This window comes from Rhinoderma darwinii, chromosome 1 (genome assembly GCF_050947455.1).
Source record: "Rhinoderma darwinii isolate aRhiDar2 chromosome 1, aRhiDar2.hap1, whole genome shotgun sequence".
Classification (NCBI taxonomy): domain Eukaryota; kingdom Metazoa; phylum Chordata; class Amphibia; order Anura; family Rhinodermatidae; genus Rhinoderma; species Rhinoderma darwinii.
The window spans coordinates 315,796,565-315,813,141 of NC_134687.1; the positions used below are offsets into that span (position 1 = coordinate 315,796,565).

A 16,577-nucleotide genomic window follows, 5' to 3' on the forward strand; every position below is an offset into this window, starting at 1 on the left:
CAGGGTTCGACTCCCGGGACCCCTGTCGATCAGCTGTTTTGAAGGGGCCGCAGCGCTCATATGAGCGCTGCTTCCCCTTCATTTCTTCTTGCTCACTGTGAATTGTCGACCCACATTTAGCGGCGATTCACAGGTATTGCATCCTTTCTCTCATTGAAGTGAATGGGAGAAAAGGCTGCAATACCTGTGAATCACCACTAAATGCGCGTCGAAGATTCACAATAAGAAGAAATTAAGGGGAAGCAGCGCTTGTACGATGATCGGCGGGGGTCCTGGGAGTCGGACCCTGACCCATCAGCTATTGATGGAGTATCCTGAGGACAATCGAAAAATAGGGAGGCAGCACTTCCAAAAAACAGACCGCTTTAATCACCGGTGCAACGTTTCAGTACAACAGTACCTTTCTCCAGCATGAGAACTGTTGTACTGAAACGTTGCACAGGTGATTAAAGCTTTCTGTTTTTTGGAAGTGCTGCCTCCCTGTCTATTTTTTGATTGCCCAGTATTGAGGGGCGTGCACTTGTGGTCCGGTGCTGTGTATTTTCTTAATTTATTTATTTTTTGTTTGTCCTGAGGACAGGCTATCCTTTTATTATTGCCTGGAAAACCCCTTTAACAGATTCCCGACCGCTGGCTGTGTTTTTACGGCCAGAGGTCGGGGTCTCTGAAGTCTTTCGTATAGACTAATTACGGCGGCACTTCAGAGTGCACGCGCAATTGCGTGCACACAGCCCTGTGCCCTGGCTATTGCTAACCGCAGAGTGTCAGGGGCCAATCGTTTAGTCCCTGAACATGTGATCGCTGTGACAACCAATCACAGCGATCACATGCATTTCAATGTAAAATATAGTGTGCACGCAATCGCGTGCACACAGCCTAACAGCTACACCGTTACCAACAGCACTGGGCAGAGTATCAGTGACCAATCTGTTGGTCCCTGAACATGTGATCGCTGGGAAAACCTATCGCAGCGATCATATTTGATTTATTTTGACATTTCTAGCAGCAAATCTCCTGCCTCTTCTTCTCCTCACACATTGTTTCAGTGAGAGGAGAAGAAGAGACATAGAGAGAACTGCTGCCAGAATAATATAGTAAAAAAAATAAATACGTTCTTTGTATAGATAGAACAAAAGATAGATGGATAGATTGTATAGATAGATAGAAAGGTAGATAGATAGATTTCTATCTTTACTAGAATATTAGAATAGGCAGGTAGGGTATATATATCTCAATAGTGGTTTATTTTTTTGTTAGCGGTAGTGTAGATCTATATCTAATCATTTAGTGTGTGTGTGTGTGTATATATATATATATATATATATCTGTTATAAAAAATAAATATTGTTTGTTTAGTTAGTGTTAGTTTCATTATGGCGAGGAAGTTTTTTAGTGCTGAGGAGGCATACGCCATGCTGTGGTCAGAGTCTGAGACCGCATCAGAGATGGCGTCAGAGATGGAACCTGTTTTGGGCAGTGACGATGATAGCGTCACTTCAGGTTCATCTTCAAGGGACGTTATCCCTGACGCAGTAGAGACAGCGGAACATGGAAGCACAGGGCCTAGTAGCGCTGTAGCACGGGACAGCCTGGTCCCTCCAGTTCAGGCTCTTGTATGGGCACCTGCTCCATCTTTTGGGCCTAGAATCCACGGATTTACTGCACACCTGGCATAACTGTGGACAATGCAAATTTTGTCCAAATCGATTACTTCCATTTATTTATTACTGACGACATCCTAAATATGATTGTCCATGAAACTAATTTATATGCCGCTCAGTATATAAGGCAGAAACCTTCATCCACCCATGCCAGAGATTGGACGCCCACCAATTTGCAGGAATTTTAAAAAAAAATTAAGGCTCACCTTAAATATTTGTTGGTTACACTTCTTCTCCTCTTCCTCTTGCTATCGGGGTTTCTCAGGGATCAGTCCTAGGTCCGCTCCTCTTTTCTCTCTACACAGCCCCGATTGGACAAACTATCAGCAGATTTGGCTTCCAGTACCATCTCTACGCTCATGACACCCAATTATATGCCTCTTCCCATGACATCACCGCCGCTGTAATACTAAACACCAGTGATTGTCTGTCCGCTGTCTCTAACATCATGTCCTCTCTATCTGAAACTGAATCTCTCTAAAACTGAGCTCCTTGTGTTCCCACCATCTACTAACCTACCCAAACCTGATGCCTACTACCATAACTCGTAGGCGGCACTCCCGCTGTCTCGGGGTTATTTTTGACTCAGATCTTACCTTTACTCCTCACATTCAATCACTTTCACGCTCCTGTCATTTTCACCTCAAAAACATCTCCAGAATCCACCCTTTTCTTACTGAGGAAACCGCCAAAACTCTCATTGTTGCTCTGATTCACTCTCGTCTTGACTACTGTAACTCATTATTAGTCGGTCTTCCCCCTCACCAAACTCTCCCCTCTCCAATCTATCCTTAATGCAGCAGCCAGGCTCCTCTTTCTAACCAAACGGTACACCAACGCCCCTTCTCTGTGCCAATCACTACACTGGTTGCCCATCCCCTTCAGAATTAAATTCAAACATATTATTTTCACCCACAAAGCTCTCCACAGTGCTGCACCTCCTTACATCTCCTCCCTCATCTCTGTCTACCACCCTACCCGTGTTCTACGTTCTGCCAACGACCTTAGATTAAAATCCTCCATAATTCGAAGCTCCCACTCCCGTCTCCAAGATTTTTCTCGTGCTGCACCTGTCCTCTGGAATGTGCTACCCCAGACAATCAGATTAATTCCCAATATCCACATTTAAATGTGCCCTGAAAACACATCTTTTTAGACAGGCCTATAACATTCCCTAATCTGACTCCTTTCCATGGCCCCCTTATAGATTAGTCATCAGAATAAGATTCCCTCACACTCCTTACACCCTTAGGGTATGTTCACACGATTAACAAAATACGTCTGAAAATACCGAGCTGTTTTCAAGGGAAAACAGCTCCTGATTTTCAGACGTTTTTTGAGCAACTCGCGTTTTTCGCGACATTTTTTACGGCCGTTTTTGGAGCTGCGTTCAATAGTCTGAGAAAACGGCTCCAAAAACGTCCCAAGAAGTGTCCTGCACTTCTTTTGACGAGCCGTCATTTTACGCACCGTATTTTGACAGCGACGTGTAAAATGACAGCTCGTCTGCACAGAACATTGTAAGACCCATTGCAAGCAATGAGCAGATGGTTTGCTGACGTATTGGAGCCGTCTTTTCAGGCGTAATTCGAGGCGTAAAACGCCTCCATTACGTCTGAAAAGAGGTCGTGTGCACATACCGTAATACACTTCATGTCTGTCATACACAGATACTGGCTGGTGACCGGCTCATGCAGCTTTATGTGTACTACCCCATGTGTATAAAAGATGGCTGGACCATTATACTGAACATACGCTTTTACACTTTGTGTCTCCCTTATTTCCTCATAGATTGTAAGCTCTTGCGGGCAGGGTCCTGAATCCTCCTGTCTGAATTGTAAATTAGCTTTGTCACTATGTAATGTCTTATATTGTCTGTTTATGTTCCCTCTAAATTGTAAAGTGCTGCATAATATGTTGGCGCTATATAAATAGACTATTATTATTATAATTATTAAATATGGGTATTGTAAAAAAGCCCTCCATTAGGTCTTACTGGTCAACCAGACTCACCAAAGTCACCCCAGTGTATTCTGCAGTAATGCCTAGGTCTCGTTATGAAACAATAATGAGGTTCCTCCACTTCAATGACAACGCACAGACCCCCCCCAAGTAACGATGCAAACTGTGATCGGTTGTTCAAAATAAGACCACTGATAAATTCCCTCAATAATTTATTTCTGCAACTCTACACCCCTGAGCAGAATGTAAGTGTGGACGAATCCCTCCTCAACTTTCATGGAAAACTTAGCTTTCGCCAATATCTACCTTCCAAAAGGGCAAGATATGGCGTTAAGCTTTACAAATTGTGTGAAAGCGGGTCAGGATATACCACCGCCTTCAGGATTTATGAAGGGCGGGTCCGCTCAATAAATGTTCCTGGATGCCCCCCTGATCTTTCCACCAGCAGTAAGATAGTGTGGGAGATAATGCAGCCTCTGCTTCACAAGGGGTACCACCTGTACTGCGATAATTTTTATTCCAGTGTGCCCCTGTTTAGGCATTTGCATGCTGCAAGGACTGGGGCATGTGGTACCATGCGCAAAAAACAAATTGGTTTTCTGCAGCAATTAGTGGGGAAGCGCATGGTAAAGGGGGACTCCTGTGCTTATGCATCTGAAGAATTGCTGGCAGTCAAGCACAGGGATCACAAAGATGTGTATGTGCTAAGCACAATACATACCGCAGGAACAGTGGCAGTGAGGGAAAGGGGGGCATCATCGGACAAGCACAAACCAGTGAGCGTGTCCGAATATAACAAGTACATGGGGGGGTGGATTTAAGCGACCAGGTTTTACAGCCCTATTTAGTAAAACGCAAAACTAAAACCTGGTACAAAAAAGTGGCCATTTATCTGTTGGGGTATGTTCACATGGCAGCGTCGATTACGGCTGAAATTACGGAGCTGTTTTCAGGAGAAAACGGCTCCTGAAATTCAGATGTAATGGCATGTGCAGGCGTTTTTTGCAGCGTCCATTACGGACGTAATTGGAGCTGTTTTTCTATGGAGCCAATGGAAAACGGCTCCAATTACGTCCCAAGAAGTGACAGACACTTCTTTGACGCGGGCGTCTTTTTTACGCGCCGTCTTTTGACAGCGGCGCGTAAAAAAAAATGACCGTCGGCACAGAACATCGTAAAGCCCATTCAAATGAATGGGCAGATGTTTGCCGGCGCATTGGAGCCGTATTTTCGGACGTAATTCGAGGGTAAAACGCCCGAATTACGTCCATAAATAGGGTGTGTGAACCCAGCCTCACAGGTGGCAATCCACAATTCATTTGTGCTCTATAAAAAAAAAACAGGCAGAGGCACACACCTGGATTTCCAGGAGAAAATTATCGAAGGCCTCATATTTGACGTTCAGGACAACAGAGAATGCCCCCAGTCTGAGGATGTCACGCGACTGACTGAAAGACATTTCATCACTCGCATTCCCCCAACACCAACTAGAAGCAACCCCCAGAAAAAGTGCCGCGTCTGCAGAAAAGACGGGCACCGCAAAGATTCCCGATATTTCTGTCCCTCATGTTTTAAAAAATACCACACTGTTCTGAATTATTAGATTTTAGTTAAGTAGTTGAAAATATATTTGCCCTACATTACGTTTTTATTTTTCCCCTGATTTTACTCCAAGGGTGAGGGAGGGAATGGGTGGGGGGTGGATGTCATGTTTGCATGTTGTCTAAAGTTCATCTGCTAGAGAGCTCCATTTGCATAAATCTGCAATTTCTTATTTTAGAAAACCCCAAAAAATAAATTCCCATTATACCCCTAGATGAATATTTTGGGATTTCTGCTTCAAGAAACTCTGTTGAGTTTTGTAAAACCAGCTTTGAAAAAAGGCGATTTGTGAAATAAGCTTCTTCTATCGTCCGCCCTCCTACATCTCTATGTGATAAATCAGACACACATATTTGGTATCCCCGTGCTCAGGAGAAGTGGAAGAATGTGAAAGGAGATGAACTTTGTCTGTGGTCTATACTATGTGTGAAAAATGCTGGTATAAACTGACGCATTTGCTAAATTCTTGCATTTTTTCCCAATTTTGCCCACTTTATAGAAAAAATATAAAAATGATGTATACTGACAAATGGCATTAAAACAAAGCCCTATCTGTCCTTTAAAAAGAGGGTAAAATTCAAAGATGAACTTTATTCACCTGCCGAGTTATAATCTAAAGAAGCGCATAGCAAAATTGTGCCATTTTCTCTGGTCATTTAGAAAAACTATAGGTAGCAGACCCTGTTCCTAAACAAGCTTTTGGGGAAATTCCACATTATCACTAAGTTGATCTAGACAGCAGTTTAGTATCATTCTGCTGTCTGACGTGACCTAACAGCCAGTCGAAGTCCGTTTTGGTGGAGTCGGAAGAAATGTACCAACTCCGGCTTCAAATTTAAAAATATTAAGAATTTATTCTATGCATGGCGTGTTGCATAATTACACTCAGGAATTTGTGTTTTATGATGGTGATAAAACCTAATGTTACCGTTTTACTACAGTAAACTTGTTATTACTTATAATTATACATGAGCCATTTATGAAGGAGTACAATTCGGAGCTGGAGTCTGACAGTGGAAAAATAGGAGTTGGAGCTTACCGACTCCACAGCTACTAACCGCATATAGTTTCAACTGTGTAACCGTCCTCTGAGCACCATTTCTTTCTGGTAATAGAAGTCCAGCAGAATTCTGAATTAACTTTTCTGTTTAAATAGCAAATAGTGGTACAAAACAAGTAAAGCAAAACCTGTCCTCTCCTTTTTATGTATGCCTAAACTATGGAAAAGTGTAAAGTGACATTCAAGAGCTGAGCGTTCTTCAAAAAGGACCTGTCAGCTCTCCTGATATGTCTGTTTCAGTAAATACTTGCATTCCACATAAAATAAAAATTGTTTAGTGCCATTCCTCTATTTCTTCTGGCAACATATGAATAAATTGACAAGAGGGTGTTACCAGTCCCCTTGTTGATTGGGTGTATTCCTACTCACTCTGGCACGAATTGGACAGTTTCAAGCTGTGCACAGACATGTTTCTTTGACAAGGGGGATGGTTACACCCAGTTGTCAATTATACATTGCCAGGAGGAATGACGGAGTAATGGAACAATGCAAAAGGCTAAGAAAAGATGCTCCAGAATCGTTATTTAATGGAGAAATCAAATACGGTATTTACTAGAACAGACCAGTCTGGAGAGCTGACCAGTCCTTTTTTAAGCGAACTGATATTATTCCACAATCCAGCCATCACCCTATACTACCCCATTAACATGCGGACTTGGCTCTTCTTTAAAAGTTAATTGTATTTTAGCAGCCTCACATCTCTGGCATGGTTTATCTTCAGGGGAAACAAAGAATTTAAACTTCTAGTCAAATGAGGGGACTATGATCAAAGGTTTAGGGGATCGGAGAAGAAAATGATACATTAATGTTTGTATGAGTGTTCGTAGTTTAGAAGGTGCTTACATGGTAGTAAATTGTCTTCATTTTTGTCCTCCGAACTCTTCTAAAGCATTAGAGCATGATTTTTAACGGACAGCTGCTCCGATTCTTATGGGCGTACAGGCATATTGTAGAAGATTCACGTCAACCCTTTAGTGGGATTAATGTTTAGGTGTTCGAGAGGGATAAATATTTTGATGATCTCAAGTGATACCTTCCTATATGTATACAGACTTGTTTCCTCCTGGAAAATTTGTCGTCATTGAGAAAACAGTCTGTGTAGCCTAATATACTAATGTGAGTGAACACTTGGCCTATTCTATATTCTCTGTATTTCAGGTATCGGTGGAGGAGTGATCCATCACAATGAACTTGTACATGGCAGCTCATTTTGTGCTGGTGAGCTAGGACATATCATGGTTTCTTTTGATGGACCGGAGTGCATGTGTGGCGGCTATGGCTGCATAGAAGCATATGCGTCCGGTATTGCATTGCAAAGAGAGGCCAAGAAGCTGCACGATGGTGAGTTCACATGTGGCTTTCTTCCTGCAGGTTGCATGTTTGTCATTAGATGGCAGTGAGATCCCGGCCTTTCCACCATAGCTATTTGCTCCGTATATTCGAATGCATTAGCTTAGATGTTTAGTTTGTCCTCTACGTTGCAGGGGCAGATTTGTGCCTCATGATTTGCACGTTTAGTGATTGATGTTGGCTAAAAAAATTACGTTTTTGTTTATTAAATGTTAAACTAATAATATTTAACACCATTTTCCCTATTTTTTTCAGAGGATCTGCTGTTAATAGAAGATATGGCGCTAAAGAATGATGAAAGTGTTACAGCTGTCCATCTAATTCAAGCAGCAAAACTGGGAAACACCAAAGCCGGCAATATTTTAAAGACAGGTATTCACAAATATACATACAAATAAATATACAAATATAGACACTTGTCTACATATAAATATTTGGTAAATATCTCTGGTTGCGGAGATGATCCGGGACATAACATTAACCTGACTTCTTGATACACACGCCACTGATTTAACTTGCTTAAAGGATTTGTCTCAATAAGATAACCCCTATCAATAGGGCATATATAGATGTTATAGATTGGGTGGGGGGTGGGCTCTCCACTCAGGATGCTCCTCCATGAGCCAGAGATTGGAGCTGCTAAGAAAGAACGGCTTCCACTTCGGCAAGGGAAATATATGGCCAGCAGCTGCTTCCCCCGGCGATGACGGCTGATCGTAGGGAGTTTCTGAAGTTTGACCTGTGGCGATCATCTGATTGCTGGGTAGGCTTTAATATAGAAAGGTGTCTTGAGGAATGTATATGTAATAGCTAACCTTTTGCATCTTTATTTTTATTTATTTTTTTTAACAGCTGGAACAGCTCTAGGCATTGGCATTGTGAACATCCTGCACACGATCAACTCATCGCTGGTGATACTCTCCGGCGTTCTAGCAAACCAGTATGTAAATACAGTGAAAGACGTGATACGCCAGAGAGGCTTGGCCTCCGTCCAGGATGTCAATGTTGTTGTATCAAACTTATCTGACCCTGCGCTCCTGGGGGCAGCGAGTATGGTACTGGACTATACCACCCGCAGGACATACTAGACCTTAGTTGGGCTGTGTCATTGTAACAATTACATTGCCAGTATGAAGGCTGCAAGGCCAATTTTTTTGTGCCTAAATGAAGCTGGCTGATGTATGTTAAAAAAAGAACACTTGCTATTGTAGTTGTTTTCCCTACTATATTACATGGTACATGTATATTACCAAAGCCCGCTAATTTTTTTTTAGGATGAAAACATAGTATTGCCCTCACTGGTTCCATTTTGAGGTGAACAGTGACCAGACATTCTAGCCTAAATAGTGGCTACAATTGACTTGTGCTTTCAGCCTATGTATGTTTTGAAGGATGTAAAGAGCAAAGGGCTTTTTTTGTTCGAGAAAAGGCCACATATGAATGTTTAACGGGTTGTATGTGGCTTAAAAAAGGGTGTTTTTTGTTTTGTTTTTTTTATCGGAAATCGTGTCACTCTTGTCCATGGCTGCATCTGGTATTGCATTTAAGCCCCATTTGCTTAAATGGTGATGAGCTGCCATTACAGGCACAGCCCATGAACGAGAGCGGTTCTGGGGAGAAAAAAAACAAACAAAAAATGCAGCCTTTTTTTTTTCCCTAATCTGTTCAGTCTCCATGTAGTCCGTCTTTTATTTTGAGATATAAATGTGTTCATATAATAATTTAAAAAAGCCAGAAGTGTTTTCTCAATGATCATGAGAATCATCAGAATGGGTTTAGTTGTGCAATAAGCAAGCTTTTTGTATGCTACTGTACATATCTGTAATTTAGCGAGGGTTTTTTTTTAACTTTTTCTAAATACAATCCACAGCTCAAACAAAGAATGTTCTTCTTCAACACAATTCTATATTGCACATTGTTGAGGTGTTAAGTTTAACACTTGCATCATCGTGTTGTCATGAACAAATGCAGTGTGAAACCTGATTGCCTCCTCTGCATCCTCTCAATATAGATGATCATTGTAGTATTTTCATATTTTTATGTTGGTTGTGGTATTATTATTGTTTTACAGGTCTTTCAGATCACTGCTGTAGGTGTAATACTATATTATATATCGTCCCCATGTTATCTACATTGTAAATCTACGTGCATTTTTGAATGGGATTTGGAAAATGTATTTATTTTTTGTGCATTCTGGCATCTTCCTTGCCCACTTTCGATATGGAATCCGCACCAATTACAGACTGTAAAGCCGACCTAAACCATCATTTACTTTTACCTTGTTTTAATATATTAATTATTAAAATGGGTATAAGGGAGTACTACATCCTGTAAAATGGCTGTAGTACAACTGGAAACCGGTTACAATCAGATCTTGAGAAATGTAATGGCTGGAATAACACAAAAAAACAGACGTTTGGAAAGTTGCTCTTTTTAGTTTTGTGTAATTTGTTACCAGTTAGCATAATCAAGGTTTATCATTTTTATTTTACAAACGTTTATTAAGCTTTTAATGTATTTAAAGGTTATGTTTAACTTTGCCACCAATTTTATTTTTAGTGCTCTTGTGCATCTAAAATGAAAAATGAAGCAAAAATGATTTTTAGACTAGACCATAGTCTTGTCTAAAAATCTCCTACCGTTTTGTACTCACCGCTCTTATGGTTACAGACTACAATTGTGTATAGTGTGATCCTGCAGTCATACTCCCTTCCTACTGTCTCCTACTTCTTGGTACTCTACCGAATGTATATTAGTAAGAATTAGGGGACAAATGGGAGTATGACCGCTGGATCCGACTGCACAGGCTTTGTTTGTAATGGCCTACAGGCTACAGCCATTTTGCAGGATGCAGTGCTACCTTACACGGAGAATCCGTTTTGCATAGGAGCTGTATACACCAAAATTGAGGATACTTTTAGTCAAGTTGCCTCACTTTATTTTTGATGCATTGTAGCACTTTAGGAAAGAATTATTACATTGGTTGCAAAGGTGAATCTTTGCACATTAGATTGCCAACTCCACTCGAAGTTCTTAAACTAGAATTATTTTTCTTTGCTTGTATTGTATTTGTACAATATACATTAATTGTGGGTTGTTGTTTTTTAAATTTTGTTTTATTAAACACCAATTGTTAAATGCTATGGACACCTTTTGACGTGAAGAAAAAAATATATATTTCTGCATTTGTCAGTGGTTACCTGGAGTTAAATTTTCACTAAGTTCAAGGCCGCAATCTTCATTACTTCATTCATTTTCGGGCCCCTTGATATTTCCAACCTACTCCTAGATTCAGCCTCTCCCTCCCAGTTAGGGTACGTGTACACGCAACTCAAAAACGTCTGAAAATACGGAGCTGTTTTAAAGGGAAAACCGCTCCTGATTTTCAGACGGTTTTTAATCATACTTGTGTTTTTCACATCCGTTTTTTGGACCTGTTTTTCTATAGTCAATGAAAAACTGCTCCAAAAACGGCTCAAGAAGTGATGTGCACTTTTTTCACGGCTGTGTAAAAAAACGCCCCGTCAGAACAGAACGCCGTATTTCTCACTGAATTCAATGGGCAGATGTTTGGAGGCGTTCTGCTTACGATTTTTCAGACGTTTTTCAGGACGTTTACGGGCCGAAAAATGGCTGATAACACTACGTGTGCACATACCCTTATACGTGCTGGATGTGAGTTCTGCGTATACAGGATGCTACTGCCTTCATTAGCTCTCATGTATCCGCACTGCTTCATTCCTGTACTGCTTTCACCTTCTATAGCCCAAGAGAGATCATTTGTGTTGACACTGCTGCTGAGGGGTGTATGATTTCTCCCTCCCACTATCTGTATTCTGGGTTCTCTCCAAACTAATACACTGGGGAGGATAGGGGAATCACACAGGATGTTTCCTCCATATCTACACTCTACTGACATCCTGTGTGATCTGCACTCCCTGAACACTTGGATTTTTTTCCCTCTTAACATTCTCTAATCTGCTGTGTACAACCTCCTTACCTTTCATGCTGCTATTTCTTAACACTGAGAGAAGGTAGGGGAAGAGGAGAGAGCAGACAATGCAGTATCAGAAGCTTCAGCGCAGCCAGCTATGTGAAGGACTGAGGCCCCATGCACACAACCGTAAAAAATCTCTAATTGCAGACCATAATACGGTTCGCAATTACGGACCCATTCAGTTCTATTGGCTGGAGACGCCTTTCCGTATCGCTACGGATAGGTGTCGGTGCCGTAGAACTGTACCGCAAAAGATAGAACATGTCCTATCTTTTGCGTTTCACAGACCGTGCTCCCATACTTTGTATGGGAGCACGTGCCGAAAATGCGGGCCTTGATTATGGGCACGGCCATGTGCAGGAGACCTTACACAGACTACAACCGCAAAATGGTAGGACATTTTTTTAATGTAGACTATTTAGAAAGTTGCTTAGTTTTGCATTTAAGAAGAAAATTAACAAAAAAAATTTTTAGTACAAAGATGTTCATAGCCTTTAAAATAATAGCTTTATCATTCCTACTGCTTTCTAGATTTTTATTTTTTGTGACTTTGGTGCAAGATTTGTTGTAAAATGTAGCACATTCTACCAAACATGACTAGTACATTTGATTGTTTTATGAAATGTTATCTCCTGTACATTCCACCTTATCTCTTGGGTGATACTGTGCAGTACACTCAGAGGATACCTATTGTGATATTTATTTATTATGTCATTATAAAAACTATGATGATTGTTTAATAGCACAACAATACAATAAAGAGACTATTGAGAGAGCACACAAGAGCCGTGTTTGAATTTTTAAATGTAATAAAAATACAATGTTGGAGTTTTCTTCTTTTCTGTTTTGTTTTTTAAACCACCTTATCTGCCAAATAGTGTAGAATTTGTCCAGGAGGAAGCTTACAGAGGACCGTTTAAGTTCTGAGAAAAAGGGTAAGGGTTCGTTTGTGTGGTCGTTCGCATTAACCTCTCATCAGTTTACATGGTTGTTAGCAGCACATCCGCTGTTTACACGAGGGGATGTGTTGGCAACAAACTATACATTTTTATACCCGTATAAATGATGATGATCAACAACAAACAAGCATTTTGTAGGTTAACCCCTTCCCTCTTTAGCCACTTTTGACCTTCCTGACCGAGCCTCATTTTTCAAATCTGACATGTGTCACTTTATGTGGTAATAACTCCGGAATGCTTTCACCTATCCAAGCGATTCTGAGATTGTTTTCTCGTGACACATTGGACTTTAAGTTACTGGCAAAATTTGCTCGATATGTTCAGTATTTAATTGTGAAAAACACCAAAATTTAGCGAAAAATTAACATTTTTCTCAATTTAAATGTATCTGCTTGTAAGACAGGCAGTTATACCACCCAAAATTGTTGCTAATTAACATCCCCCATATGTCTACTTTAGATTGGCATCGTTTTTTGAACATCCTTTTATTTTTTCTATGACCTCACAAGGCTTAGAACTTTAGCAGCAATTTCTCACATTTTCAAGAAAATTTCAAAAGGCCATTTTTACAGGGGCCAGTTCAGTTGTGTAGTGGCTTTGAGGGCCTTATATATTAGAAACAGCCAAAAAGTCACCCCATTTTAAAAACTTCACCCCTCAAAGTATTCAAAACAGCATTTAGAAAATGTCTTAACCCTTTACACATGTCACAGGAATTCAAGCAATGTAGAGGTGAATTTTACAAATTTCATATTTTTTTGCAGAAATAAATTTTTAGTACAATTTTTTTTATAACACAGAAGGTTTTACCAGAGAAATGCAACTCAATATTTGTTGCCCAGTTTCTGCAGTTTTAGGAAATATCCCACATGTGGCCGTAGCGTGCTACTGGACTGAAGCACCGGCCTCAGAAGCAAAGGAGCATCTGGTGGATTTTGGGGCCTTATTTTTGTTAGAATAAATTTTAGGCACCATGTCAGGTTTGAAGGGCTCTTGCGGTGCCAAAACAGTCAAAATCCCCCAAAAGTGACCCCATCTGGGAAACTACACACCTCAAGGAAATTATCTAGGGGTACAGTGAGCATTTTGACCGCACAGCTTTTTTACAGAAATTATTAGAAGTAGGCCGTGAAAATTAAAATCAACATTTCTTCAAAGAAAATGTAGGTTTAGCGATTTTTTTTCTCATTTTCACAAGGACTAAAGGAGAAAAAGCACCGTAAAATTTGTAAAGCAATTTCTCCCGAGTAAAACAATACCCCACATGTGGTAATAACCGGTTGTTTGGAGACACGGCGAGGCTGAGAAGGGAAAGAGCGCTATTTGGCTTTTGGAGCTCAAGTTTAGCAGGAATGGTTTGCGGAGGCCATGTCACATTTACGAAGTCCCTGAGGAGACAAAACAGTGGAAACCCCCCACAAGTGACCCCATTTTGGAGACTACACCCATTGAGGAAATTATCTAGGGGTATAGTGAGCTCTTTGACCCCACAGGTTTTTTGCAGAAATTATTGGAAGTAGGCCCTGAAAATAAAAATCAACATTTTTTCAAAGAAAATGTAGGTTTAGCTTATTTTTACTCATTTCCACAAGGACTGAAGGAGAAAAAGCACCACAAAATTTGTAAAGCAATTTCTCCCGAGTAAAACAATACCCCACATGTGGTAATAAACGGCTGTTTGGAGACACGGCTTGGCTTAGAAGGGAGAGAGCGCTATTTGGCTTTTGGAGATCACATTGAGCAGGAATGGTTTGCGGAGGCCATGTCACATTTGCAAAGCCCCTGAGGGGAAAAAACAATGAAAACGCCCAAAAAGTGACACCATTTAGGAAACTACACCTCTTGAGGAATTCATCTAGGGGCGTAGTGAGCATTTTGACCCCACAGATGTTTCATAGAATTTATTAGAATTGGGCAGTGAAAATAAAAACAATCCTTTTTCTTCAATAAGACGTAGCTTTAGCGCAAATTTTTTCATTTTCGCAACAAATAAAGGAAAAAAAGAACCCAACATTTGTAAAGCAATTTCTACCGAGTACGGCAATACCACATATGTGGTCATAAACTGCTGTTTGGGCACACGGCAGGGCTCAGAAGGGAAGGACCGCCATTTGGAGTGCAGATGTTTCTGGATTGGTTTCTGGGCGCCTGTGGGCCCAAAACAGTGGAAACCCCCCAGAAGTGACCCCATTTTGGAAACTACACCCCTCAATGCATTTACCTACGGGTGTAGTGAGCATGTTAACCCTGCAGGTGTTTTGTAGAAATTAGTGTGAACTCGATGTTGCAGAGTGAAAATGGGATTTTTTCCACAGATATGTGGACAATATGTGGTGCCCGGCTTGTGCCACCATAACAAGACAGCTCTCTAATTATTATGCTGGGTTTCCTGGTTTTAGAAACACCCTACATGTGGCCCTAATCTCTTGCCTGGACAGTCGACCAGGCTCAGGAGTGAAAGCGTACCATGTAAAATTGAGGCCTAATTTGGCGATTTACAAAGTATTGGTTCACAACTGCAGAGGCTCAGATGTGAAATAATAAAAATAAACCCCTGGGAAGTGACCCCACTATGGAAACTGCACCCCTCAATGCATTTATTAAGGGGTGTAGTGAGCATTTTCACCCCACAGATCTTTTCCATAAATGAATGCGCTGTTGATGGTGCAAATTAAAAATTTATATTTTTCCCTAGATATGCCATTCAGTGGCAAATATGTCGTGCCCAGCTTATGCCACTGGAGACACACACCCCAAAAATTGCTGAAAGGGTTCTCCTGGGTATGACGGTGCCATATATGTGGAAGGAAACTGCTGTTTGGGCACGCTGTAGGGTTCAGATGGGAGGAAATGCCATTTGGCTTTTGGAGCGTGGATTTTGCTTGGTAGTAGTTTTGTTTGGAGTCTTACTGGTGTTTCCGTGTATAATGTGGGGGTACATGTAAGCCGGGCGGAGTATATAAGGGGCATAGTCAGGTGGTATAATAACGGGGTAAAAAAAAACAATAAAATGATCCATAGATGTGTGTTACGCTGTGAAGCAATCCTTTCCGCACAGGCCGGTGTCGCACTGATAAATGGTGTCATTTCTTATCCCCCTTTTGGTCCACACTCCGCACCTTTGTAGTTTGGGGAATTTTGCTGGGAAGTGTTGTCCTGGTATAATACGGGCACCGTCGCTTCCAGCAGATATGTTTGGGCCCTCCCTTTCCTGGTTCCCTAATTTTAGGTCCTTGAAAAATCGCCTCTTCAAACAGAAGAAATGTTCCCCTCGGGCACAACTGCATATTTTTTTATTTCCTGACTTATTGGAGCCATAACTAATTTTATTTTTCATAGACGTTGTGGTATGAGGGCTGGTTTGTTGCGGGACGAGCTGTAGTTATTATTGGTACCATTTTGGGGTACATGTGACTTTTTGATCACCTTTTATCCTATTTTTTGGGATGCCAGGTAAACAAAAAAACGCAATTCTGGCACAGCTTTTTTCGTTTTTTTTATACAGCGTTCACCTTGCGTTATAAATTACATGTTAACTTTATTCTGCGGGTCAGTACGATTCCAGCGATACCTAATTTATAGAACTTTTTCATGTTTTACAACTTTTTGCACAATAAAATTACTTTTGTAAAAATAATGTATTTTTTCTGTCGCCAAGTTGTGAGAACCATAACTTTTTAATTTTTTTGTCGACGGAGGTGTATGAGGGCTTGTTTTTTGCGGGACGAGCTATAGTTTTTATAGGTACCATTTTTGGATACGTGCGACTTTTTGATCACTTTTTATTCTAATATTTGTAGGGCAAAGTGACCAAAAAACAGAAACTCTGGTAACGTTTTTTACGTTTTTTTTTACGCTGTTCACCGCGTGCAATAAATAATATAATATTTTGATACCTCCGGTCGTTACGGTCGCGGCGATACCAAATACATATGGTTTATTATTATTTTTCAATAATAAAGGACTTGATAAGAGTAAAAGGGGGA

General features: G+C 40.8%; 1 protein-coding gene across 2 annotated transcripts in view; it reads left to right on the top strand.

Moving 5' to 3' along the window:
- The window catches only part of GNE (glucosamine (UDP-N-acetyl)-2-epimerase/N-acetylmannosamine kinase), a 91,018-nt gene extending 78,771 nt beyond the window's left edge, over positions 1-12,247 (top strand). For both annotated transcript variants that reach the window (XM_075825534.1, XM_075825535.1), the window contains exons 10-12: positions 7,444-7,626; positions 7,891-8,007; positions 8,488-12,247. In XM_075825534.1, the coding sequence (XP_075681649.1) occupies positions 7,444-7,626; positions 7,891-8,007; positions 8,488-8,723 (536 nt within the window). In that variant the 3' untranslated portion in view covers positions 8,724-12,247. The remainder of the gene's footprint in view (positions 1-7,443; positions 7,627-7,890; positions 8,008-8,487) is intronic.
- Positions 12,248-16,577: the final 4,330 nt, after the last annotated feature.